Genomic DNA, 16,959 nt, shown 5'->3' on the forward strand with positions numbered 1-16,959 from the left:
ATAGAAATATATTAATAATACGATAACAGACTATATCATAAGTGTTTGGAAGAAAAATAAAGTATTTAAGGGGACAGAGAATTACAGGGGCTGCTATTTTAGCTGGGGTTGTCTTTGAGGAGGTGACAATTGGAGACCTGAATGAAGTGAGGGGTGGAGCCATGCAGCGATCTGTGGGAGGAGCATTCCAGGCAGAGGAAATAGCAAGTGGAAAGGTCCTGTGGCTGAAGCAGGACTGGAACTTTCCAAGAACAGGAAGGAGGCCAGTGTGGCTAAAGCAATGTTAGCTAATGGAAGGAAGGAGGAGAAGAGGCCAGAAATGTGAGGTGGGTTGAGGAGGATGGAATAGAGCCCGAGGGCTTTGCATTTTATTCTAATTGTGAAAGAAGCCATCGGGGGTTTTGAGCCAGAGTGGTTTGATTGTGATAGATGTTTTAGATAGCTGGCTCTGGCCACATAGGGAGAATAGCCTTAGGGGATAGGGTGGGACCCCGGTGATGGAGCTGCTGCCACAGTCCAGGAAGCGGCTGAGGAAGGTCAAGACCAGGGTGCAGGCTGCAGGCCGCAAAGGGGAGAAGAGTCAGTGGATCCCAGATCTATGACGTGAACACAGAGACAACGGGATTTGCCGATGGACTTGGTGTGTGCGTGAAAAAGGAGAGTCAGGGATGATTGATTGCATTTAGAACAAAATCCATTTGCTAATGGCCTACAAGGCCCTACTTGATTTGGGGCCTCGCTCTCTCCCCAACCTTGTCTCCTCCCTCCCTCCCTCGCTCCCTCTGCTCCAGTTACAGGAGCTTTCTCACTGACTGATGTGCCAAGCTTGTTCCCAGCCCAGGGCCTTTGCACTGATGATCCCTGTGCCTGGACGTGCTTCCCCTCATAGTGCGTGCTGTCACCTTCTCAGGTCTCAGCTCAAATGTCACCTCCTCAGAGAAGCCACTCCCTCAAGTCAACCTATTTTATTTTCTTTATAGCATTTATCACTCTCTGAAATGATCTTGTTTTCTGTTTATCATCTTTCTCCACTAGAGTGTCAGCTCCTTGAGAGCAGCGACTTTGTTTTGGTCGTTGCTGCTGTATTCCCGGTGCTTACAAGAGTGCCTGGAACACAGCAGGCGCTCAGTAATTGAACAAAGGCACTGATTAACCGCCGTGCCTGTTCACGGGCTGGCTTACACAGAAGAGACATCCAGACAAATAGGCCCACGCAAGAATACACGACAGTCCCTGGGGTCATCCACATACCCTGGGGAGACCCAGAAGCTGGGGACCCCCTGCTCCCGCACCCAGGGTGCCCGGAGGACGGAGAGCCCGAGCTGGGGATGGAGCACTCCCAGGGAGGGGGCAAGATGTTCTGAAGGGAGCCCCGCCCCGCCCTGTATCCCCAGCAGCCAATGGGCGCGCGGCCCTCCCGACGCCCCCTGGGACGTGTAGTCCGGGCAGGGGCGCCCCCGGGCGCCGCCGCGCGCCCCTAGACTCCACGTCCCGTCGTGCGCCGGGAGGCGCGGGGATTGGCTGGGCCCCGCCCCCGGCCCGCCCCGCTCCGCTCGCGCTGCAGCCCCAAGAATGAATGAAATCGTAGCGCGCTGGGCGGCAGAGCGGGCGGCGCAGGCCGGGCTGGGCCCGCGCGCGGCGGCAGCGGCGCCCCGGGCCGGAGGCGGCCCAGCCGAGCGGGCCATGGCTACCGCCATTCAGAACCCGCTCAAGTCGTGAGTGTCCCCGCCGTCCCCGCCCCCGGCCCAGACCCCCCACGAGCCCTTCCCCCGCCCTCTCTAGGGCTGAGAAGGCGGACGCCGCGCGCGGACCTTAGTTGAATGGGGCCCCCCAGCTCGCTCCCCCGCCCCTGGGGGCCCGCCACCCCCTGTTGCCCCCGGGGGTTGGGGGCGGGAGCCCCTCCAGGTTCGCGGGGGCGCCTCTTCTTTGTCGCTGTCAGTGAAGGAATGTGGCGCGGGCTGGGGGGGTGGCGGAGGCCGTTTCCCCACCCAGAGTGGGGGTAGGGGCTTCCCTCTCCTTTTCCTCCATCTCTCCTCCCCAGTGTCTCTGGGGTGCCGGGCCGACCCGGGCAGGAGCTGGAAGCTCAAACACCTAAGTCCGAACCTCCCTCTCCGGGGTTTCCATCGCCCTCTCTCCCCTCATCAAAGCACCTTTCTCTTTTCCCCCCTTTCTCCGGGAACCCCGGCCCTCGCGGCCGCAGGGTGGGAGCTGAGATGCCAGGGGTCCTCGGCTGAATCTCTGCTGCCTCCCCTTTTCCCTCCCGGGATCTTCAGGACCTAGAAGCCCCGACACCACGGCCAGCTTGGACCGCGGCATCCCTCCCTCTGCCCGCCCATGCACATCCAACGAGAGCACCTCCTATCCCCTTGGGGACCGGATGCCTCAGGAGGGGGTGCTGGGAGCGCCCTCGGTCTCCGGGGATTCCCTCCCTTTCTCCCTGTCCGCGTCCCTGCTCCCAGCGTTAGCTTCTTCCTGGGCCCAGTGGCCAGGAACTCGGACGCCTGGGTCCAAACCCAGCACCCCCCGCCCCTCCCCTCTCCTTGCCATCGCTCGCTCTCTCCACCTCTGTCCTCTCTCTCTCTCTCTCCATCTCTCTCTCGCTCCCTCTTCAGGATCCCGGACTCCCGGGTCCCAGCGCTCCCCACCCCCCTTTCCCAGGCGGTGACAGCGGGCTCCGAGTGACAGGCGCACCGGCCGCTCCCGCCCTCCCTCCCTGGCAGGCGAGCGCGGCACTCCCCTCCCCCTCTTCCTCGGCCTGGTGGAGGAGGCGGAGGGCGAGCGCCAGCGGCGCCGCACAAAGGGGCCGGGGCGACCTCCCTCACCCTTCCCCCAACCCCGTGCGCTCGCTGCCTTGACCTTGAACATCGAGTGCTGGGGGCGGGGGGCGAGGGGGCGGAGGAAGCATCCCTCACCCAAGAGTAGGGCTGTGCCTGGTGGCTGGAGCAAAGGCCCCCCAGTCGCTTCTGGTTTCTGGCGGGAGTGGGGGTAGGGGGTGGGAGTCTGGAGAGGAGGATGGGGGGCAGGGACTTACAGGCACGTGCCTACACATGTGGCTTTGCCACGGGCACAGTAGGGGTGGTGGCTTATGGGGCCCAGGTCCGTGTGTGATGGTGACACCCCTTCTGCTTTCCTCTCACCCTAAGCTGGGCACACAGACAGATGTCTTTCCTGTAAGGGACACCCTCAAACTGACTGGGAACAGGGTTCCTGTGCAGGTTGGTGGACCTACAGGCATCAAGACCCCTCACTCTGACCCTGGCTCAGACCCCTTGGAGGAGGTATGGTGCACCCTTCGCAGGGGCCTGGACGCCAGAGTGATCTGCCCTGGGAGTCCCAGGGCCCTCCTTGCCCTCCCTTTCCAGGGGGTCTGCAGGGGTGAAGGGGAACTCACTTGCTCCTGAAACAATGTGAAAGTCAAACCCCCTTGGGAATGGGGACCTGTTCTGACTGCCTGTGTGCCAACCGCAGCTTGAGCTTTCTATTTCCCCACCTCTGAGCCTCAGTCTTCCCATCTGTGAATGGGGGATTATAACACTTCTCGTCAGCTCATGGGGCTGTTGTGGGACTTAAATAAGGCGATCTTTGTAAAGCACTCAGTACAGAGCCTGACCCTGACCAAATGGAGTGATTATTATTAGTGGTATCAGTATTGATTTATCAAAATCAATTTCTACTTCTGGCCGCTGCCACACAGGGCACCGGGGGATGGGGCTAGGAGGATTGCTTGGGCAGGGCAGAGGACTGGGAGTCCAGGTGTGTAGGAGAGTGTGGGAGAGGGTTTGTGAAGGTGACAAGGGTGAGGAAACCTCCCCAAGTGTCAGCCTGGTCTGCAGGGAGAAACCCTGCTGGTGGGCAGCGGCTTCTGGGAGGAGCACAGCCTGTCCGCGGTGGGCTCCACTAGAGCACGCTGAGGTTGAGGGGGCCGGGTGGGGCAGGTGCGAGCAGGGGTGTCTGAGGCTAGAGGTGTGGGGAGCGAGTGTGAGAGGATGTGCTGGGGGCATCTGAGAGGGTGGTGGGAGGTGAGAGAGGAAGGTGGCAAAGGCCCCCTCTGAGCTGAGCTGTGGGTCTGGGGGGCCGGGGATAACACCATAGGGGCTTGGAGCAGAGCGAGCGTGGGGGTGCTTGTGTCTCTCACTTAATCCCCTTGTCATCCTCGGTGCTGTTTGTGGAGAGGGGACAGGGGCAGGTCAAGGCCTTATCCAGCTTAGATGGGGGAGAGTTTATGGAAGGGGTATGAGACTGAGGGTGCGTGCGTGTGTGTGTGTGTGTGTGTGTGTGTGTGTGTGTGTGTGTGTGTGTGTGAGTGTGTGCGCGCATGCGCGGGGCAAGTGACCATGAGTGTGGGAGGTGTTGAGTGGGTCTCATGCTGGTGACAAAAGAGGTGAAGTCTAGCTTGCCCCTTCTGTCTGCTGGAGGGCCCCCTGGTGGACAAGGGCCTGTGTGGGCGTGTTAATCCACGCAAGCCACTCAAACCAGAATGCTAACTCTGAAGGGGGCGTGGGGCTGGGGCTTTGTGTGACTGGGTGGGTCAGCTCACTCTCTGGGGATCCCTTAGGGTGCAGTCAGTGTGGGCGACAGTGGGAGAGAGAAGGAGCTAAGGCCCACTCGGGGATGGACATCTAGGTGTGTGAATCCCTCCCTCGGTCCCACCTTCAAACGGTCAGGGGCTGCAGGCATGTTGGATCAACTCCCTGTGCCTCAGATTTCTCATCTGGAAAATGCAGATAATAACAGTATAATCCCGGAGAGAACTGTGCCTGGCACGGGGTGGGTGCTCAGAATGTTTATTCATTCAACAAATATTTACTGAGCATCCACTATGTGCAGGCATCGTTCTTTCTAATAATGGTTTGCTATCACCATCTTACATCTTAGTACATATGAGATCCTTTGTGGAATAAACATACTTATTGAGCACTTACTATATGCCAGGTACCTTTTAAAATGCTTTACCTGGCCAGGCGAGGTGGGCTCACACTTGTAATGCCAGCACGCTGGGAGACCAAGGCAGGAGGACCGCTTGAGGTTTGAGATCAGCCCGGGCAACATAGAGAGACCCATCTCTACAAAACATAAGTTTAAAAAAATTAGCTTGGTGTGGTGGCACATGCCTGTAGTCCCAGCTACTCAGGAGGCTGAGGCAGGAGGATCCCTTGAGCCCAAGATTGCTTGAGGCTGCAGTGAGGTGTGATTGTGCCACCCTGGACAACAGAGTGAGACCCTGTCGCAAAAAAAAAAAAAAAAAAAAAAAGCGTTATCCATATTTACTCACTTAATCCTCACGACAATCCAAAGAGACTTCTTCCTCCTTTTACAGATGAGGAAGCTGAGGCCGGGAAAGGTGAAATCATTTGTTCAAGGTCACAGGGCCAACAAGTGGTGGAGCTGGGATTTGAACCCAGCAGGTGTGGCTCCAGCTGTTAACCAGCCTGTGGCTGTCAGGCCTGCGGAAGGAGTTGAGCAGGGTGGCTGGGGACAGGACAGGGTTCTCTGGGCCTAGGAAGGACTTGGGGTGGGGGTGGGGGCGGTGTCTGCTCGCGGGCATGTTGGGGAGAAGTCTGTGGGCACTCAGAAGTCGTCTCCGAGTCTCTGGGTGTTGAAGTGTGTGCGCGTGTGTGTGTGAGTCCATGGGAGGCTGTGAGTATGTGTGGGTGTGTGCGCGGCCAGGTGTGCACGCGTGCACGTGAGAGCGGAGTGTGTATGAGCGAGCCCGCGCGAGCGACGGTGCGAGCTCCCGGGCCCCGCCCCTGCGCCCTCCCCTCCTCGCGGGGTCCCGCGGGCCCCGGGCCCGGGACTACCACTCCCGGCATGGCCCGGGCGGGCCCGCCCCGCCGCCGCGATTGGCTGTGGCCCGCGTGCTCCCGCCCCCCGGGAATGAATGGATGGGCGGCCTCAGCGCCCGCCCGACCGCTGGGAGGACCGACCCGGCGGGGACCTGCTGGGGGCAGGACCCGGGGAGCAAGATGGCCACGGTCATCCCCGGCCCCCTGAGGTGGAGCGGGCCGGCGGGAGGCGGGGAAGGGCGCGCGGGCGGGTCGGCGCAGGCATGTGTGTCTGTGTGGCGGCTGGGGGTGGGGCCGATGGGGTGTCTGGGGGGCTGTCACCGTGTGCGGGGCTGCGCGGGGGTGCGAGCGTGTGTGACTACGGGTCTCAGGCAAGAACGGTGTCCGACTCGCCGTTCCTGGAGGGGTGGAGGGCGTGGGGGGACTCCAGATTCTTTTTGGGGAAGGGGGTCATCGTCCCCGCCCTGCGACCCTCGGGTCTGGGAGAGAGTGAGACGGCCTGCGGATGCGGGGGCCTTGGTAAACTCGAGTGAAGTCTACACTACCTTTGTCTTGGGATGTGGAGTGTGTGTGTATGTGTGTGTGTGTCACTTATTTGTGGTCTGTTTTTTTTTAAATATGTGTGTGGATATGTTTATGATTTCTTTTATTCTACGCTAGATATCTTTGGATATTTGGGTCTTTGAGTGTGTGTACATGTCCTCTGGAACTATGCATTATTTGTCTTGTGTTCTGTGTCTTTGGGTATTTAGGTATGGGTGTATTTGTGTGTAAATTTTTGTGTGAATATGGTGGATTTGAGTGTTTCTGTATTTCATATGTGTGTATCTGTGTGTTTGGATGTGCGATATTTTAGATATTGCTTTCTATGTTGTGTACCTTTGTGAATGTGTGCGTACCTGTGTGAATCTGTATGATTTCTTTGTATTGTGTGTTTGGATATTGTGTGTGGGTTGGTTTGTGTTGTGTCTTTGGATAGGTGTGTAAGTGCATATGTGTTTGTTTGTTTCTATAGTTTGTATAGTTCCTGCCTTTGACATTTGTGTATCCGAGTATCTTTGGTTACATGAGTGTGTGTGTTTGGTTGCTCGAGTGTGTGTGGTGTGATCTGTTTCCATGTTGTGTGTCTTCGTGTGGGTGATTTGTTTATGTTGTGTGTCTTTAGATATGTGATGTGTATTTGCGCATGGATATTTGTGTGATCTTTTTACACTATGTAACTTGGGGTATTTGTATTTTTCAGTAGCTATTTATGTGTGCACGTGTGTGAGATTTATCTCTTTCTCCTTTGTGAGTATTGGGATATGTCTCTCTTTGTGTGTGAATCCTGAGTGACTATGTGTGATTTGTTTGTGTTTGGATATGTTCATGTATGGATGGGTCCCGGTGTGTTTTTGTCTGTTTCTGCATCGTGTGTACCTACTCATTAGTTCGAGGCCTGCTCCAGTGCCTGGTTGGGGCCCCTTGGCCCTGTCCCCTCCCCCACCCTGGGTCCAGGAGGGGGAGGAGGGGAGAGGTGAAGTTGGAGGGGTCGGCCCACCCATCCCCAGGCCCACCCATCCCCAGCCGGGGCGGGCGGGGTGGCGGGCTGGGGGAGGGGTGCGGGGCGACGCCGCGCGCCTGCCCTTGCTGACAGCCGCCCGCCCGCTCACCGCCCCTCGTAGCCTAGGCGAGGACTTCTACCGCGAGGCCATCGAGCACTGCCGCAGCTACAACGCGCGCCTGTGCGCCGAGCGCAGCCTGCGCCTGCCCTTCCTCGACTCGCAGACCGGCGTGGCCCAGAACAACTGCTACATCTGGATGGAGAAGACCCACCGCGGGCCAGGTGCAGCTGGAGGGCGGGGGAGGGGCGGGGCTGGCCGCGACATCTCGGCCCCCTTCTCACCGCCCTGCTTGCCCCAGGTTTGGCTCCGGGACAGATTTACACGTACCCCGCCCGCTGTTGGAGGAAGAAACGGAGACTCAACATCCTGGAGGACCCGAGACTCCGGCCCTGCGAGTACAAGATCGGTGGGTAGAGCCGCTGTGGCCTCACCGCTGCCCCAGCACACGCTGAGCTGTCTGAGCCTCGCCTTTATCTTCCTTCTAGCGAGTGTCTGAATGGCTGGCTGTGTGTCTGCCCATGTGTCTTGGGTGCATTCCAGAGATTCTACAGTTTTCTCTGAGTCACTGAGCTTCGACTGTCTCCTCCTACGTTGGTCCAGGTGCCCAGGTGTATTGGAGGGCGTAGTGATGTCTGTTAGGTGTGTCCAGGTGTAGGGAGTCTCTGGCCGCGTCTCCTCCCCTATGAGCAGGGATGCGTTTTTTCCTGTGGGTGCCTGAGGATGTCCGGTTCTTTATCTCCCGGTGTGTGTCTAGGTGTGTCGGAGTGTCTGGTGGGATCTCTCCATTCCTAGCTGCATGTATCAGGGTGTCTCTTCCCAGGTGTTGCCAGGTGTCATAGAAGGTTTATTTCTTCTCGTGTGTGTCTGGTCCATCAGAGCATCCTGCGCTTCCCACACGTGTCTGGGTGCATCAGGGTGTCTGTCGGCTGTCTCTTCCTGTGAGTGTCCCGATGCCTCCGAGTGTCTGGGACAATCTCTTCCCAATAGCGTCTGGTGCGTTAGGTGCATTTCTGCACGTGTGTGCTGGGCCATCAGTGTCTGGACTTACTGCTTGAGTGTGTCCCGGACTATCACAGTCACTGGCTGTTTCTGTCCCCCTGTCCAGGTGTCTCCGAGGGTCTGTATGTACCCAGGAGTGTTGAGTGCCCACCCGGCTCTGTGTCCCTTCCTGTGTGTGTGTGTGTGTGTAACCATCTGAGTGATTCTCCGCGAGTATGTCTGTGTCTCCTCCATCCGTGTCCACATGTGGATGTAGGCATGTCTGCTGGTCTAATGTCTCTTTCTGCATGTCTCTGGGTGTCTAGATACGTCTCCCCCATATGTCCCGGTGTATCCAAGGATCTGGCTGTGTCTCTGAGTGTCTAGGTGTATCTGAGAGACTGCTTGTGTCTCTTCCTTTGTGTGACTGTCTCAGAGGATCTGGCTGTGTCTCCTGTGTGTGTTCACGGGCATCCTATTGGAGTGTCTGTATCTATTTACATCTGGGGCTATCTGAGGGCTGGAGGGGTCTCCCACATGTGGACTTAGGTATATGCGAGGGTCTGGGTGTGTCTGATGGCCTGTGTCTTTTTCTGAGAGTTTCCCGGCTGTATCCCAGGTTCTGGCCATGTCTCCTCCTGAGTGTGTCTGAGCGGATCTCGGGTGTGGCTGTGTCTTCTCGGGGGTCTGGGATCCTTTCCCGAGTGTGTGGTTAGCTGAGTGTGGGAAAGTCTCTTCCCTCCCACAGTCAGCACGGTCCCCCGGCCTGGGCAGTTTGAGGAGTCCTCCAGGGACAACTTGCCCACTTGACCCTGCCCCCATGGCCCTGTCCCCAGATTGTGAGGCGCCCCTGAAGAAGGAGGGTGGCCTCCCGGAAGGGCCGGTCCTTGAGGCTCTGCTGTGTGCTGAGACTGGGGAGAAGAAGCTGGAGCTGAAGGAGGAGGAGACCATTATGGATTGTCAGGTAGGCCCCCAAGGGGCCCCAGCTACTGTCTGGCACATCACCCACCTGCTCTGAACCCTCCCTGGCTCCCTGGGCCTGCAGGTGTCCTGAGTCTCCATCCGCCCAGACTTCCTTTCTTTGTGGAAGAGCTCCGGACTTGCCCTCCCACCCCCAATCTCAGCCTCTGCCCAGGGCCCCTCAAAAGCACATCAGGGCCCCTGCTTTCTTGACTCATTCCCTTCTCCTGGTGCCCAGAAACAGCAGTTGCTAGAGTTTCCGCACGATCTCGAGGTGGAGGATTTGGAGGATGACATTCCCAGGAGGAAGAACAGGGCCAAAGGAAAGGTACCACCCTCCAGCTTCTCTTCCCCGCTCCCCTCAACGACAGATCCCCTGTACTGAGTATGCACGATGGCCAGCCCCTGCTACAAGTCTCAAGTCTGACCTCATTTAATCCCCAGAGGGGTGAGGAAGTTTCTTCTCTGTTCTTTTTTTTTTTTTTTTTCTTAGAGATAGGGTCTCATTCTATGGCCCAGGCTGTAGTGCAGCGATCATAGCTCACTGTGACCTTGAACTCCTGGGCTCAAGTGATCCTCCTGCCTCAGCCTCCTGAGTAGCTGGGACTACAAATGTTCACCACTGGCACCTGGCTAATTTTTAAATTTTTTGTAGAGATGGGGTCTCACTATGTTGCCCAGGCTGGTCTTGAACTCCTGGACTCGAGATCCTTCTACCTTGGCCTCCCAAAGCACTGGGATTACAGGCATGAGCCACCGTACCTGGCCAAGAAGTAGGAGATTTTATATCCATTTTACAGATGAGGAAACTGAGGCTTCAGAGCCATTTGCAAAACAGAGATTGTACAGTGGATTAGAACTATCTTTATACCTGTACCACAGATGGGGAAACTGAACTTCAGACAGGTTCAAGGCCCCACAGCTAGGAAGTTTGCATAGCTGCAACTTGACTTTCCAACCCAAATGATGAAAACTGTTTCCTCACTTTCTTGCCCCCTAACTCGCAGGCATATGGCATCGGGGGTCTCCGGAAACGCCAGGACACCGCTTCCCTGGAGGACCGAGACAAGCCGTATGTCTGTGATAGTGAGTCCTTCTGAAGAGGGGGAAAGAGAGAGAGAGGGGGAGGGGCCCAGAGACCTCGCCCCTCGTGGCCTCTCCCTCCCGTTCTGGGCCTGGGTGGGGGACGCTCAGGTCTCTGGCAGAGGGGGTGTGATCCTGCAGCCAGGGTGGAGGTGGCGTGGGCTCGCAGGGGCCGACCAGCCCTCCCCACTCGCTCGCTCGCTCTCCAGTCTGTGGGAAACGGTATAAGAACCGGCCTGGGCTCAGCTACCACTACACCCACACCCACCTGGCAGAGGAGGAGGGGGAGGAGAACGCTGAACGCCACGCCCTGCCCTTCCACCGGAAAAACAACCATAAACGTGAGCAGGCAGGCCAGGTGGGGGTGGCGAGGGGCCCCAGGAGTGGGGCCCGAGAAGCCTGGTGGGGTGGGGTGGGGGGGTGGCATATTAGACATTTCTGGAAAATCTCCAGCTCAGCGGTTCCCTCCCCCCACCGACCATGGGGATGCTGGCTCTGGGGTTGCCATGGCAACCAACCATCTCTCCTTCGCTCCCGGCCGGGCGTAATATTTCTGGGTCTGATTTATTGTTTCAATTAGAGCTTGGGGAGGGGGGTGATAGATGACTCCCCTCCCGCCCTGCCTCCCTCTCTCCCTTCTCTGCTAAGCTCTGGCCGAGGGGCAGGGCCTGTGGCCCGGGGAGCCCTTGGCGTCCGCCCATGCCAATCCCATGCCAACCCTGACAGCTGAGGGGTGGGGGAGGGGCGGAGGGCCTGGGGAGGCTGAGCCGGGGGAGACGCCGTCTTCCCACCCTCCCTTGGAGGGAGAGGGCGAGTCTCTTCGCCCCACACCCACTCCACACCCAGGCACCTCTGTGCTCAGAATTTTCCTTCTGAGTCTCTTTCCACACCAGATCTCGGCCAGTGGTATCTCCTGAATGTTGGTCTCGTCAGGGCTTGGTTAGGGGAGCTGCCTGGTAGCTGTGTGTTCGAGAAGGCGGCAGAGGGCCCTTCCTAAAGCTGTATTCGCCAAGTTTTTGCCCAATAAAGAGGACATGTCAGTTGTCTCAAAGAGTTTGGGGTGCTGATGAGATTTGCACCCCAAAAGAGGGCGAGCAACCCTCTTTTGCTACTGGCCACAGCTCGGGGTAGCAATTCTCTCCCCACCTCCCCACTGCCTGGACCAAGGGGTCCACCCCTGGGGCTGAGGCTGCGGGCAGGGTGGAGCCTGGCCTGTGGTGAGAGCCCCTCTCTCTGTCCCCCACCCCCAGAGTTTTACAAAGAATTGGCCTGGGTCCCTGAGGCACAAAGGAAACACACAGGTAGGGACGCCTCCCTCCGCTCCCACTTCCGCGGCAGCCTCTGGCCGGGTGCGCTGCCACCCCGCCAACGCCCGCCCGCTGTCTTCCAGCCAAGAAGGCGCCCGACGGCACTGTCATCCCCAACGGCTACTGTGACTTCTGCCTGGGTGGCTCCAAGAAGACGGGGTGTCCTGAGGACCTCATCTCCTGTGCAGACTGTGGGCGATCAGGTGACACTCCTCCACCCGAGGATTTTGGGGGCTGGGGTGGGGAGGACGGCCAGGTATGCAGACCTGGAGGACAGGGGCAGGGGGGTGAGGGCTGTGGGGACCCGGAGCATCGCAGGGGCCCTGTGGGTAACCAGAGCCCATGGGGCTGCCTCAACTGCTGAGAATTGTGGGAAAGAGTAGGGCCAGTGAGTCTTTGGGGACAATGGGATGTGGCAGTCCTGGCACTGAGAGTAGTGGCATGTGCTTCTCATGGCTTGGACAGTAGGGAGAGAAGGTTGCCAAGGCAACCGCGACGCAAGCACTGGACGGCCACTGCCTGGCTCTGTGGCTGACAGAAGTGCTGGCCACGGGACAGTGCTCAATAGAATGTGGTTTCCCATGGCGGACTGTGGTCATCGACTGTGGTCGCCCCAGCACAGCGGGGAATGAATTGTGGTTGTCATGGTATCGTGGGTGGTGAGCTGCGGCTGTCGTGGCAGTTTGGTGTAATGGAACGTAGCTGTTACGGCACGGGTCAGTGGCTGCGGGTGTCTGCGCGGTGGCAGAGGAATGACTAAGAGGCTGGCACTCGCAGTATTGTTCCTAACAGTCTGGTTGCTGGGGCATCGTGTGGGACGGGCTTCAGTAGCATGGGACCAAGGTGTGGGGACCCGTTGTGGAAGGTGGTTGCCGCGGCATCGCGGCCGGGAGGACAGGGTTGCCGTGCTGCTGCGGCCGCTCTGCTGCAGGCAGTGGAATGTGGCCGTCCCAGCACGGCGGTTAACAGAATGTGGTTGCCACAGTGTTGTGGGTGGTGGAAAGCGGTTGCCACAGCACTGTGGGTGATGGAATGCGGTTGCCATGGCATCCTGCGGAGCAGAGTGTGGTTGCCATGGCGGCTGGGCGGGAGACTGTGGTGGCCACGGTACCGCTGCCTGCTGGTCACCATGGGCAGCTGGGGGTCGGGCTGCGGAGGGCAGAGCGCGTCCTGGCTGGCCTTATGAGCCGGGGTGGGGCTATGCCACGTCCTCCCTCGGGGTCGGTACCCACCAGGGGCACGATGACCCCCTAACCGCATCCCTGCCCCTCGGCCCCCAGGACACCCCTCGTGTTTACAGTTCACGGTGAACATGACGGCGGCCGTGCGGACCTACCGCTGGCAGTGCATCGAGTGCAAGTCCTGCAGCCTGTGTGGCACCTCGGAGAACGACGTGAGTGCCCGCCCGCCTGCCTGCCCGCCTGCCACCCCGCAGGCCCCGCTGTCCTCCCCGCCTGGCACCGCCACCCTTGCCAGTTGAGCCTAAGGCCCCTCCCGGGAGCCCCTCCCTGGCGAACACCAGTAACAAGTATTATTACTGCTGCCCGTGTCCATTCACTGAGCCCGGCGCTTTTTACTCTTCCCCTCTGACTCCTCCCGGGCACCTCTGAGGCAGGTGCTCTTGTTCCCACGCCACAGAGAGGGAAAATGGCCTGCCCTAAGGCCACCCAGCTGGGGAAATGGAGGAGCCGGGATTTGAACCCGTGTCCATTGCTTGCAGCGCTGGTATCAGATTATCTTGGTATCATTTAAAGCCTTGCACAGTCTTACAAACCCAGGTACCAAGTTGTAAACTGACAGTCCTCAGGGGTGGTTTTGCTTGGCCAGGCAGCGTCTTGCGAAGATTCCATGACGCAAAGACCATCTCAGAGCCCCCCTCTCCTCCCCCAGCCCCTGTGCCCGAGCCCCTGCCCCAGCCCCCCACCCCGGTTTCTGGTGCCCGTGCCCCCAGGGTGCCAGCTGGGCGGGTCTCACCCCCCAGGACCAGCTGCTGTTCTGTGACGACTGCGATCGGGGTTACCACATGTACTGCCTGAGTCCCCCCATGGCAGAGCCCCCGGAAGGTGAGAGAAGAGGTGGGCACGACGTGGGGGTGGGCGGGCTGGCAAGTTGTCTGCCAGTTGGTGAAGACCACATCCTCTGGGTGGGAAGGACCTGGGCCCGGGCCTAACGCCATCCTCTGGCCACCCCCGCAGGGAGCTGGAGTTGTCACCTCTGTCTTCGGCACCTGAAAGAAAAGGCCTCTGCCTACATCACCCTCACCTAGGCGTGGCTCCGGCCCACCTGGACCTCTGGAGCGGTGCTTGTCTACCTGCCTCTCCGAGCTCCTCTTCTCTGCCCGCCCCAGGCCCCACGGGGGAGGAGGGAGGGGGAGGCCCGAGAGGAGGCCGGGCCACCCCTGCCCTCTGTGCGAGTGGGATGTCTGCCCTGCGGGTTGCTGGGCCCAGCAGGACCCCTTCCCCTCCGCCCCATCCCTTGGCAAGTGGGCACTGGGGCTTCTGCTCCCCTCAAAGCCATACCCCGCCTCTGGGCGGGCATGGGGGGTGGTGGGTGCCAGCCGCGGGCATGGACAGAGCCTTTTTCTAAAGAAAAAGACAAAAAGTAAAAAAAAAAAAAAAAAAAAAAAAATTAATATATACAAAGAGTCCTCTAAGGCCTGGCTGGGTGGAGGGGGCGCTGCTGAGAGCATCCACTGGGCACCAGTCTATGCCGGCCTCCCGCCTGGCGCCCCCTACCCCCAGTTTCTGGAGTTGCAGCTGTCCCACCTCCCCACCAAGGTGGCACCATGCCCCTGTGCCCAGGGCGGGCGGGCATGGTGTCCACCCCTCGCCCCCTCCCGGTGCCCACCGTGGATACTGCATGACGTGAACCATGGTTTTGAACTCTGTTCCCGCCCCTCCCCGGTCACCCCACCTCTGCCCACCGCGTGCACCGCCGTGGCTGGCGGGTGGCAGTGGGGCAAGGCGGGCCCCTGCTCAGCGCCTGCTGGAATGAGAAGCACAGACTCTGCAACGGACTCGTTTCCCTCCTCCCCTGCCCTCGTCCCTGCCCTGCCAGGCCTGGCTGCCCCCTGCCACCCTCGCTGGCCATTTCGGGGGTAACGAGGGGGCGCGGTTGTTTCTTGTGGTTGTGTGTGTTTGTTGTTCCGGGTTTAAAAAAAAGGGAAATTGAGACTGCAGGTGGGGGAGGAGGTGGGTTTGGGGGAACCTCCCCCAATCCAGGAGTGCCCCCCGCTTGTCGCCGAGTCTCCTTTATTGCCTGCCTCTGCTGTGAATTAACTTGTTCTGTGTATTAAACTGGGCCTGACCCCTCTGCCCACGACTGCCTCGTTCTCCGGCCTGGTTTGGGGAGTCACCCAGAAGGGGAGACGGGGCCTCGCTGGCTGAGCCGGCCCCTCCCTCCATCCTCCCCCTGCGCTGCCTCTCCCGCTTTGTCCCAGCTCCTCCCAGCCTAGCCGGAAAAGAGAAGGGGGATGGGGTGGAGGGGCTCCCACCCAGCCAGCTGTGGTTGCCCTGGCAACGGACTGCTGCAGCTGCGGCAGGAGCGGTGAGGGGGAGGCGGTTGGGGCTGGGGGAGGGGCAGGGATGGGGCGATGACGAGGGCGGCCCCTCCCGGGCTGGGCTGGGGAACGGGGTGTCCGCAAGTGTCATCCACTAAAACATCACCTGGAGCTCCGTCCTGATGTGAGGCAAAGAGTGGTGGGGACAGGGCGGAAGAGGAGATATCTAGACAGAGGGACACTGAGACAGAGACTGGGATTTGGGTGATGGGGGGTGAGGAGGGAGAACCAGGACATGGAGATCAGGAGAGAGAGATTCTGAGACTCAAAGATTTATGGGGAGAATCGGAAAGAGCAGGAGCGCCCAGGAGGGAGGGCGAGATGGGGAGAGCGCAGGAACGGGGGGAAGTCAGGAGAGAGCAGAACAGAGGAGAGCTGGGGATTTAGTGGGAGAGAGGAAATAACAGTAATAAAAAATAGCTGACACCCTGGGGAGAGACAGAGCAGGAGACAGTGATCTGGAGAGAGCAGCAGGAGAGAGAGGAAACGGAAATTAGGAGAGGGGAGAAGAGGGGAGTCAAACGTGGGGACAAAGTCAGGATCCAGAGACAGGCAAAGTCCAGGACAAAAGACAGAGAGACGTGGACTTCAGGGGAGAGATGGGCACAAGAATTTCGGCACCAACAGAACAATCTGGAGAGAGCCCAAGGCCCAGAGGGATCCAGAAAGACTGGGCGAGGAGAGCCTGCGATGGGCGGGAGGCGGGAAGACAGGAGGGTCCCTGCCAGGCAGGGGAAGCTGGAAACTGGGGCAAGGCGGGAAGGGCCGAGCAGCGCGGTTCAGGCGCGACCAGGCGCTGGTGTGCGCGAGAGTTGTGGGGCGTTGGAAGTGGCTTGTGTCTCGGGCGCCAGGAGAGGATGTGAGAACAGTGTGTTCCGAGGCTTCCGCCCCCCTTGCCAGTGGTGGGGGGGCAGGGAAGCGCCGGTTGAGGACAGGGCCTGAGACCCAGAGTGTGTCTGGAGAACTCTAGAAACTCTAGAATTTTTAGGAGCCAAGGGAATGGCTAGTCCTCCTGGATGTCAGCCCCACGCCTTTTGGAAAAAGACATTTTTTGGGAGGTGAGGGTCTGAGTCAGAGATGCCTCGGGTGGATTTTAGCTCAGAGATGTAAAACTCAGTGACAGGTGGGTGGGTGAGGGTCAGCAGGACCCCGCCCGGCCAGCCCTGTCGAGGCCAGGATGCCGCCCAGATCCAGGCTGGACTCCCAGGAGGCCAAGCTCTGGGATCTGCTCTTGGGTTTGACTCCGATTCCCACTCCAACTGCAAGTGTTCTCCAGGTCAGATGCAGACCTGGGCCAGGAGGAGCCGCTTTCTACCCCACTCACCCATGGCCAACTGGTAGAAAGAGCTCTGCCCCCCTCCAAAGGGAGCAGAATGGGCGGAGTGTCGCAAATGCAACAACGGTGGCCTGGGTGGGAGACCAGTCCACAGAGGCAGAGCTGCAAAGGGCAGGTCTACGCCACTGGAAATCTGGCTTTTCAGATTTTTAAAAGCTGGCCACTATTTCTTTTTTTTGAGACGGAGTCTCACTCTGTTGCCTGGGCTAGAGTGCCGTGGCGTCATCCTAGCTCACAGCAACCTCAAACTCCTGGGCTCAAGCGATCCTCCTGCCTCAGCCTCCCAAGTAGCTGGGACTACAGGCATGTGCCATCATGCCCGGCTAATTTTTTCTATTTCTAGTAGAGA

General features: G+C 59.2%; 1 protein-coding gene across 7 annotated transcripts; it reads left to right on the forward strand.

Annotated features, from left to right (window-relative positions):
* Nucleotides 1-1,560: 1,560 nt before the first annotated feature.
* On the forward strand, nt 1,561-15,036 carry DPF1 (D4, zinc and double PHD fingers family 1). 7 transcript variants are annotated; one of them, XM_012657008.1, is made up of 12 exons: nt 1,561-1,715; nt 7,453-7,608; nt 7,686-7,793; nt 9,202-9,329; nt 9,564-9,653; nt 10,333-10,411; nt 10,618-10,749; nt 11,659-11,709; nt 11,799-11,918; nt 12,996-13,108; nt 13,697-13,778; nt 13,911-15,036. In XM_012657008.1, exons 2-12 carry the CDS (start codon nt 7,584-7,586, stop codon nt 13,979-13,981), a joined length of 999 nt encoding a protein of 332 aa, XP_012512462.1. In that variant the 5' UTR covers nt 1,561-1,715; nt 7,453-7,583; the 3' UTR covers nt 13,982-15,036. The 7 variants fall into 7 exon arrangements, with proteins under 7 accessions (XP_012512462.1, XP_012512457.1, XP_012512461.1 ...); XM_012657003.1 differs by having other exon boundaries at nt 1,567-1,715; nt 7,448-7,608; nt 13,911-14,318; XM_012657004.1 differs by lacking the exon at nt 1,561-1,715 and adding an exon at nt 5,862-5,992 and having other exon boundaries at nt 7,448-7,608; nt 13,667-13,778.
* Nucleotides 15,037-16,959: the final 1,923 nt, after the last annotated feature.

This window comes from Propithecus coquereli, unplaced genomic scaffold (genome assembly GCF_000956105.1).
Source record: "Propithecus coquereli isolate 6110/MARCELLA unplaced genomic scaffold, Pcoq_1.0 Scaffold53, whole genome shotgun sequence".
NCBI lineage: Eukaryota > Metazoa > Chordata > Mammalia > Primates > Indriidae > Propithecus > Propithecus coquereli.

Excerpts from the sequence above, each read along its gene's own strand:
- DPF1 (XM_012657003.1), top strand. The coding sequence starts at position 1,573 with ATGAATGAAATCGTAGCGCGCTGGGCGGCAGAGCGGGCGGCGCAGGCC. Across the intron at positions 1,716-7,447 it reads ATTCAGAACCCGCTCAAGTC|CCTAGGCGAGGACTTCTACC; the intron begins GTGAGTGTCCCC and ends CGCCCCTCGTAG. Across the intron at positions 9,330-9,563 it reads AGACCATTATGGATTGTCAG|AAACAGCAGTTGCTAGAGTT; the intron begins GTAGGCCCCCAA and ends CCTGGTGCCCAG.